Here is a 9,891-nt window from a genome sequence, read left to right as displayed (position 1 = left end):
AGAAGGAACGAGCGCTTGACCACAGCGTAGAAGAGCGAGACGTCCAACCAGTGGACCGCGGTCGCGGCTGCAACGATGTCCGGCAAACCCTCACCAGCGACAAGGGTGACGAGGTCGTCCTCGAAGAGATCCTCCGACATGTGAAAGTACCACACCTTGGGGTGCACCGGCGGTGTCCCGGAGCAGGGCCCCGCTCATGTTTGGTGGCCACCATGCCGTAGTGCTCAGCGACGCTCACGGGGGCCTGCCCCTTGAAGAATGCCTACGACAGAAGAAAATTTTAGGGCAAAATTTCCAATAAGCCTTGGTGCTGGACCACAGTTTGCTAGGGGCTCTTCGGTTGGCCTAGGACATGTCTCCACTAACGGGTCTCATTGCCTATTAGTGGTGATGACCTACATCGAAACATGTGGCTAATTATGTTAATAGACCTCTTCCAACTAAAAACCTTATTATTTTACACATGCCCAAAAGTTATTTTGGTAAATATAAGTACTTCTATCAATGTAAAACATCACTGATGTTGAGCGTGCCACTTGATTAAACTACTCGTCCTCTCTTTGAGGTGAAATATACTTGAATGCCCTAAATATGTAGGTTTGACAAAATGCCTTCTGCAAAAAAAAGAAGACAAAAATGCCAAGTAGGAATCAGAAGGACAAGAGTGGTGCAAGAAAAACGACATCATCTATGTGAGTGGGTCAGTTATAACCAGAAAATTTGTTAATTTTATCAAATCTGTTGTTGGCATAATATTATCGCATATTTGTATAACTTCTTTCTCAAGATGGACGGGCATGGCAAGGCGCCTTTATGTTCTAGTAATGCAATGTGTGGTGACAGCTAAAAAAACCATCGGGAAAGACACAACTATCAGCGCTTGGATAAGTTAAAATCAATTAAGCGTAGTCAACTGAGAATTAGTTAATTCAGGGTATCTCTGTTTGTAGTATAGTAAAAGAGTGTCATTTCCAAACCGGGTGGACCCGATCCAGTGGCACTTACTGAGCAAAAACCGGTTGCAGTTTCGTGGAATTAAGAAAGAACCAATACGTGTAGGTTGAGATTTAGAGCAACTTCAATGGGACGACTCATTTCATCTGTTTGGGTCATCCGGACATAAAAGTTGGCCCAACGGGGTGACCCAAACAAACAAAGCGTCCGCCCGCTGTCCGTTTCGTGTCTGTCCCGACCCAAATTGGGCGTAAAAATGGGCCACAAATGGGTCCGCGGACGGACAAAACTGGGCGCTCTTCTCGTCCGCTCCTCCCCCCTCGTGTCCGGCCTGGACCCACCGGGCAGCGACCCGCACTTCCTGCCATACGAGGACTTGAGGTGCAGGCCGCTGCGGCAGAGGATCGCGGCGGGCAGCGCGAGAGGGACGCGGTGGCTGCGGCGGGCGGCCGGCCGGTGGAGCAGGCCGTGGCGGCGGAGGAGCGCGGGTGGCCGGCCGGTAGAGAAGGAACGCAGTGGCGCGGCGAGCCGGTGGGCCGGTGGCGGAGGCCGCGGCGGTGTGATAGATCGTGGATGTCGCCTGGGGGGGGGGGGTGAATAGGCGCTTTAAAATAATTACGGTTGAGGCTTGAACAAAAGCGGAATAAACCTAGCGGTTAATTTGTCAAGCACAAAACCTACAACAACTAGGCTCACCTATGCGCACCAACAACTTATGTTAAGCAAGAAAAACTACTTAGGTGATAGCAAGATATATGACAAGAAACAATATGGCTATCATAAAGTAAAGTGCATAAGTAAAGGGCTCGGGTAAGAGATAACCGAGGCACGCGGAGACGACGATGTATCCCGAAGTTCACACCCTTGCGGATGCTAATCTCCGTTTGGAGCAGTGCGGAGGCACAATGCTCCCCAAGAAGCCACTAGGGCCACCGTAATCTCCTCACGCCCTCGCACAATGCAAGATGCCGTGATTCCACTAAGGGACCCTTGAGGGCGGTCACCGAACCCGTACAAATGGCAACCCTTGGGGGCGGTCACCGTACCCGTACACTTTGGCAACCCTTGGGGGCGGTCACCGGAACCCGTCAAATTGCTCGGGGCGATCTCCACAACCTAATTGGAGACCTCGATGCTTGCCCGGAGCTTTACACCACAATGATTGAGCTCCGAACACCACCAACCGTCTAGGGCGCCCAAGCACCCAAGAGAAACAAGCTCAAGGGTACCAAGCACCCAAGAGTAATAAGCTTCTCAACTTATAACTTCCACGTATCACCGTGGAGAACTCAAACCGATGCACCAAATGCAATGGCAAGGGCACACGGAGTTCCCAAGTCCTTCTCTCTCAAATCCCACCGAAGCAACTAATGCTAGGAAGGAAAATGAGAGGAAGAACAAGAAGGAGAACACCAAGAACTCCAAGATCTAGATCCAAGGGGTTCCCCTCACATAGAGGAGAAAGTGATTGGTGGAAATGTGGATCTAGATCTCCTCTCTCTTTTCCCTCAAAAACTAGCAAGAATCCATGGAGGGATTGAGAGTTAGCAAGCTTGAAGAAGGTCAACAATGGAGGAAGAACACGAGCTCAAAGGATAAGGTTGAATGGGGAAGAAGACCCCCTTTTATAGGGGCTCCCGAATCCAACCGTTATGTGCTCAGTCCGCGCACGAGCGGTACTACCGCTCAGGGGAGCGGTACTACCGCCCGGGCGGTAGAACACGGAGAGCGGAGCAAAACAGAGGGCGAGGCAGAGCCGTATGAGCGGCACTACCGCTGGAGCCAGCGGTACTACCGTTGGCCGCAGCGATACTGCCGCTTGGCCCAGCGGTTACCGCTGGGACTGCGCACATCGCCTACCACGAGCACAGGGAGAAGGAACAGAGAGGAGGGCCATTGAGCGGCACTAGGGGCGGTGACAGTCGTGGTACTACCGCACATGAGCGGTACTACTGCTCCTACTGCCGCTCCTACATCCGCTGAACCCGACACGAGAAAACCACGTCTCGAGTCGAGGCGGTACCAGCGCGGAACCGGAGACATACTACCGCTTATGGCCATGGGCGGTATACTACCGCTGTGGGACAGCGGTACTACCGCTTGTGGCGATACGCGGTACTGCCGCTCCGGCCCAGCGGTACTACCGCTGGCGCCATCCTAAAGCCACTTCCACGAAAACAAGTATACTCCACGGAAAACCAAAACTGCCATAACTTCTGCATATGAGCTCCGAATTGAGCAAACTCAAGCTTGTTGGAAACAAGACGACGAGTAGCATCAAAACAACGACTGGTTATAGTAAAAAGAGGCAGGGGAGGTATGCCTAACAAATGGAGGAGTGAAATCTCCAACAGAGAAGAACGGACATAACCTCCAACATCGAAAACATCATAGAAGATGCAAGTGAACTCCGTTTTCGATGAACTCGAGCTTGTCAACAAGATGACCAAAAGCTCCAAAACTCACAAAGAGAAGCAAACAAGAACCAAGAAAGATGATGCAAGGATGCAATGGTTTGACCTCTCTACGAATGATACGATCAAGCTACTCATCGAGAGCCCCCCTTGATAGTACGGCAATCGATCCTATAACCCGGTCTCCCAACTACCATCATGAGACTGGTAAAATAGAAAACCTATTAAGGGCAAACCTTTGCCTTGCACATGGTCCACTTGAGCTAGATGATGACGATCTTGAATCCCTCAAGTTGGACCACCTTTCTTGGTTGCGTTGGCTCGATGAAGACTAGTTGATTGCTCCCCCATACTCCACTATGGGTGAGCCACTCTTTCGCACATCTTCACAAGTTCATTGTCACCACAATGGACGGCAGGCTTCAAGCATTTGATCTCTTCATGATGCTTCCCTTGAACTTGCACACCACAACCTAACCCCACAAAGAACTCTCACGAAGATCATGGGTTAGTACACAAAGCGTAATTGGCAATGCTTACCATATCATGGGATCGCTTGATCCCTCTCGGTACATCTTCTACGCTTTGTGAGTTGATCAAGTTGATTCACTCTTGACTTAGTCTTGATCAACCTTGAACCTTTCCAACTCTCTTCATTTGGATGATGTCTTGAAGATATACATGAATGATCACACAATCTTCTTCTCCAAGACATGCTTGCAATAAGCTCAACACTCACATGACCAATCTTTGGATAATTCCTCGAATAGCACCTTGGTCGACACAAACTCTCCTTGAAACCAACACATGTACTTCAAGAAAAGCCTATGGACAAAACCTTCAAATATAAATCAAGGCAACCATTAGTCCATAGAGATTGTCATCAATTACCAAAACCAAACATGGGGGCACCGCATGTTCTTTCACGGTGGCTGCGGCTGCGGCGGGCGGAGGAGTGCGGCGGGAGGAGGAGCGGAGGCGGTCGGAGGCCACGGTGGGCGGAGGAGCGCCGCGGGCGGAGGAGCGGAGGCGGGCGGAGGAGGAGCGCGATGGTGCAGTACGCGCAGGACGGGGACAACGTGCTGCGGGTGGTGCTCTCGGCGATGTACAACTCCGGGTGGGTGGGGATGGCGTTCTCCAAGGACGGCCTGATGGTGGGCTCGAGCGCCATGGTGGGGTGGGTCGGCACTCGACAAGAAGGGGCAAGCCCACGTCAAGCAGTTTGCCCTCAACGACAAGGCGCCCTCCATGGTCATCGCCGACAGGGGCTTCCTCGTCTTCAAGGCCACGCCCACACGTACTGGACGGCGGCCGCGTCGCGCATGCTAGCTAGCTAGTTGTGGCTGCTCCGCCGCGTGATCTCGGCAGCGCCCGGCCTCGCCGCGCCCGACCCCGACTGCGCCCGACCTCGCCTCGCCCCGCTGCGCCCTCGCGCTTGCCGCGCCATGCTCGTGGCGCTCGCAGTGCCGTCCTCGCCGTGGGGTTCAAGCTCGCCCGTCGGCCTCTTTGCATGCTGCGAGCTCCCCTGCCCTGCCTGCTACGTATTTGAGGAAATGTCAGGGTGGACATGTCGAAAATGAGTCTAGCCACTGTTGGACGCACTCGCAGACCCAAATGAAAAAACGGACACGAACGCGCGGACGGACGATCTAAATAGACAAAATGCGGATAAAATCGATGTCCGTTTGGGTCGCTCTGTTAGAGTTGCTCTTAGATCCTTTGATACTTGGTCCTCGCGCGCTACGGTCCATTGCTTCCGGCAGTGCATTTCATCTATCAGCCATGAAAGCGATCCAACCATTTGCTTGCATCATTCCTCGATCGTGTTCCTGATGTACCCAGACACCTCATCACCTCATCTTTGACCCATCTTCTCCCCCTACCCAACCCAACGTGTCCAGTTGTACTATATGGCGATGAACTCCAATCCGCGTGGACAATCGCAGAAAGAAGAGAAAACAGGCCACGCAACGACGACGGGGACGGCGACGGCCGGTTAATTTGATAGTAGTAGAAACTAGAAAGTAAACAACTGAAATTTCGATGGTGATGACATTGCCATGGCGGCGAGTCGTTGAGGGGTTTCACGCGGATACGATTACGCGGTACGCAGGCCGAGCGGGGGCCTACCTACTCGTACCGGTAGGCCCTTGGCCGGAGGAGGGAAGAGGAATCACACTGCGACGACCGACGATCATGGCCGGGATCGTCTCCTCCTCCACCGCTTTTCTTCTCCTCCTCGTCCTCGTGCCCAGGAACGGGAGCGTGGCCTTGGCGGCGGAGATGTGCTACTGCTACCAGAGGGGCGCCGACGACGGGGAAGCCAGCAAGCTGACCAAGACGATCTTGCTGCTCGTCGTCGGCCCCATTGAGCTGCAGATAAAAAAGACGGTCTCGTCGCCGGTGAGCGGCTGCTCGGGCGCTGTGCCAACGTCGTCAAGGCCACCGCCAATCCCGGCGGACACGCGCGCCCCTACACCTCGAGCTCCGGCTGGCGGGCCGGCGATACCGGTGAGCGGCTGCTTGAGCTGGCGGCCCAAGGCATGGTGCTGCTAGGGCCTCGCCGTGGCAATCGTGATCGTCGTCTTCGTGGTGAGGTGAGTCCTGTTGACGTATAATGTGCTGCCTAGTTTTTTTCATCAGATCGGTCTTTTGCTTGCATTGGCTAGAGCATGCACTTTTACATGGTATTAGAGCCAAGCCACACATGAGGGGGAGTGTTGACGTATAATGTGCTGCCTAGTCTCTTCTATCGGATCGATCTTTTGGTTGCATTGGCTAGAGCATGCACTTTTACAAGTCCTGTTTACTTTCTCGCGCTTTGCCAGCGATATCAGCGTGTGTGTTTGTGTGTATTATCTATGAAAAAAAGAGTATTAACTGATGCCAAACACCTTCAAAGTATTGAAAATCGTGTTTTTTCTTTCTTTCAAAACCACGGTATTCTTTACAAACGGAGCCCAAAACTTCTCCATTTGTTTAAGATTTAACTTCAAACTCTAAAACCGTCTAAAATTTAACCGTAAAATATCAAAACCTGCTAGGATTCAACGCCTTTCTCCTCTGAATCTGGTTTTCGCTGAGTAAGCCTGGTTATGACCTGTTGATTGGCCAGTCAGCAGCCATGTGCGATTTTCAGCACTTCTCGGGTCAAACTTTGACAAAAGAAGGAAACACCCAAAAAATTGGAAGTATTATGTGAAACCAAGATTAGTATACTTATCGTTCTGTGAAAGCTGCTGCCACCATTTTCCCAAACAGCTTTAAAAATAACCTTCAATTTCATTTTCAACCCTTTTTGTAAACCAAACATTGGAAGTTTCCATTTTTTTATTTTTTTATAAAATCAGTACTAGTATAATTCTGGGAAATTTTCAGTATTTTTTGCCGAACAGATTTTAAAATACCGTTACATCTCACTTTCAACCCATTTTTGGTCAGACTTTTTAAAAAACCATTTTAAAAGAGTGAACTCGGGACTAATATACTAATCATCCTAGGAAATTTCCAGTTATTTTTGCCAAAGATATTAAAAAATACCTTTAAGTTACTTTTTCAGCCCTTTCTTTGTCAATTTGGACCAAAAATGAAAGTATCTAGAAATTTTTGAAAAAAGTGAAAAATGAAGACAAGTATACTAATCATTATGGGAAAGGTTTGGTCATTTTTGCTGAACAAATTGCAAAAACACCCTTTTTAGGGGAATTACAAAAATACCCTTAAAAGTCTATTTCTGCCCAAGCTGACAGGGCGATCAATAACAGGTCGATCAAAGCCCGGCCTACTTAGTGAAACCAGGTTCAGCAGAGAGAAGGTTGATCCTAGCCGATTTTGATAATTTGGGGTTGAATCTTAAGATGATTTGAGAGTTCGGTGTTGAATCCTAAACAGATGGAAGGGTTAAAGGTTATAATATGGATTTTTCTCATTTACTCTCTCTATTCTTAAATATAAGTCTTTTTAGAGATTCCACTACAAACTATATACGGATGTATATAGATACATTTTAGAGTATAGATTCACTTATTTTGATCCGTACCATTGTCCCGAGCGGCTCGCGCCCGATGGCCCGACCCCGACCCCGACCCCAGCTGCTGCAAGAAACGTTGATCATCGATAGCAATGGGAATTCACGGCTGGACGCCAAGAGTGAGCTCTTCTACTGCCCCATGTGCACAACGACAGCGCCCATCATCCACAAATCCAGCTTCGGCTCATGCGGCCACGCCTTCTGCAACAGCTGTGTGGCCACGTACATCGCTGTGAGGCAGCGTGAGAATGCCGCTCTTCCCGTCGAATGCCCCGACTGTGAGCACGAAGACGGCCTCCTCCCCATGCCCATGGTGCGGTGAGTTCTACCTACTCTCTAGTCTCTACTCGATCTCTTGTGTTTGGTGGTTCAGAGATGAGTTTGCTCGCCGACCCCAAGGAACTCAAATTAACCCCCTTGTACTCAGGCATGAAATCGACCCCACCACAGTCACCGACGGCAATGAAGATTCACCGGCGGTGGACGGCAACGGTAGGCACTTCTACTGCGCCAAGTGCATGCATGTGGTGCCATGCGCATGTATACGGCGCAGCTTCACCTCGTGCGCCCATGACTTCTGCTCAAGCTGTGTTTCCCGTCGACTGCGAGGACGGCGCGGTGACGGCAAGCACTTCTACTGCACCAAGTGCATGCATGTCGTGCCATGTGCATGTATACGGCCCAGCTTCACCTCGTGCGCCCATGACTTCTGCTCCAGCTGTGTCGCTCGTCCAACTTCCCAACGTCAAGGACTGCGCCGCCGAGCTGGAAAGATGCCGCAGCATCAGCCTGCCGACCTCGTCCCCGTGGACATGTTGCTGTTAACCGAGGGCAATGGAGATTCGCCGGTCTACGGCCACGGCGAGCTCTTCGACTGCGCCATCTGCATGGAGACGGTGCCAGGCACCCTCAAGTTCAGCGTCAACTCGTGCGGCCACGCCTTCTGCTCCAGCTGCGTCACCCAGTACGTGGTCTTGAAGCTGGACGACAAGGTCGCCCTCATCGAATGCCCGCACCCAGGCTGCGAGGGTGGCACCATTGAGCCGGAGAGCTGCCACGGCATCATCCCCACGGACCTCCACGACAAGTGGGGTTTGCTGCTATGCGAGCTCGCGGTCGGCGCCAAGAGGATATACTGCCCGTACCTAGAGTGCTCGGCGCTCTTGCTCACCGACGGTGAGGCCGGGGCGGCGGCGATCGCGGAGGCTGAGTGCCCGCACTGCCACAGGCTTTTCTGCGCCCGGTGCGCCGTGCCGTGGCACGACGGCTTCGGGTGCGAGGAGTTCCAGAAGCTCGGGCAGGACGAGCGCGGCCGGGAGGACCTCCTGCTCAGGCGTCTCGTCGGCATGGAGGGCTGGCAGCGGTGCCCCAAGTGCCAGATGTTCGTGGAGAAATCGGAAGGGTGCAATTACATCAAATGCAGGTATGTCAAATCCATCATCCTACGTTCTCCTTGCAAATTACGATCTCATCATTTGAGCTCATCCCCGGCCGGCTTGTTTGACAATTTGATTTTCTCCGGCCGATTAATTGTAGGTGTGGATACAGCTTCTGCTACCGATGCGCATCCGAGTTGTCCGCGCAAAACCATTACTGCAACAAGTGCATGCGCTAATAACGATTTGGTTGGCTATGGATACAGCTTCTTACCCCCAAGCCGGCCACATGAGTTCATCTCGGTCATGTTTCCTCAAGCCTTTATTAATTCAGTTTTACTAAAGTACATCTACATCTAAGTCAGGAGGGGAACTTTTGGTCTATGGGGACATATGCACTCTGTATGGGAATTTTTTTAGTAATTCAACAAAAAGTCGAAAATTCCTGAAAATATTTTTGAAATAAACTTGACCTTCTATTGTACTCATGAGAAAATAAATCCACAAAAAAAAATATCCCTTTGACTTCTTTTTCAGAAAAGACAAATTTTTGGCTAAAATAGTGTGAATAGCGACCTATAATAGCAAATAAATTTTGTCTTTTTTGCTGTGAGGTCAACTTTTGTTTTTTTTCATCGAGATTTATTTACTAGTGCAAAAGTAAGTCAAGTGTTTTGTCAAAATAGTTCTTACCTATTTTGACTTTTTATTAAAATATTAAAAAAATCCCATATAAGGTGTATATACACCCAGGAACCAAAGTGTATTTCCCATCTAAGTCATATGTCATTGATCTTAAGCGGAGTTTCGTGTGGGTATTTTCTTTCCTTTTTATACTTGATTGAGTCACTTATTAATTTGATTCTCCACGTGTAGGTGTGGATTGGTGAAAACAATCTGGCCACTTTCGATTTGTAATTAGGGTAGAGTCAACCATGTCTTTGAGCTAGCAATCGCCGTGCTTGTTTTATAATGTTCGGCTTGCACAAACTATGGACACTACTACAAATCAAATTACTACTGATCAATCATCACTGACTGAGACCTGACAAGGCGTCAGTGATGAGCCTGTCACGGTCGACCAAGATGGTTAACATTGACTGGTCTAAAAATGCCC

The 9,891-nt window shown here is 50.3% G+C and overlaps 1 protein-coding gene across 1 annotated transcript; it reads left to right on the top strand.

The window, feature by feature from the left end:
* The first annotated feature begins 5,406 nt into the window (after positions 1-5,406).
* On the top strand, positions 5,407-9,121 carry LOC109778610 (uncharacterized). Its single transcript, XM_020337173.4, has 3 exons — positions 5,407-7,716; positions 7,826-8,821; positions 8,935-9,121. Exons 1-3 carry the CDS (start codon positions 7,433-7,435, stop codon positions 9,011-9,013), a joined length of 1,359 nt encoding a protein of 452 aa, XP_020192762.3. The 5' UTR covers positions 5,407-7,432; the 3' UTR covers positions 9,014-9,121.
* Positions 9,122-9,891: the final 770 nt, after the last annotated feature.

Source organism: Aegilops tauschii, chromosome 7, assembly GCF_002575655.3.
Source record: "Aegilops tauschii subsp. strangulata cultivar AL8/78 chromosome 7, Aet v6.0, whole genome shotgun sequence".
Classification (NCBI taxonomy): Eukaryota; Viridiplantae; Streptophyta; class Magnoliopsida; order Poales; family Poaceae; genus Aegilops; species Aegilops tauschii.
This window is presented reverse-complemented; position numbering and strand designations above follow the sequence as displayed.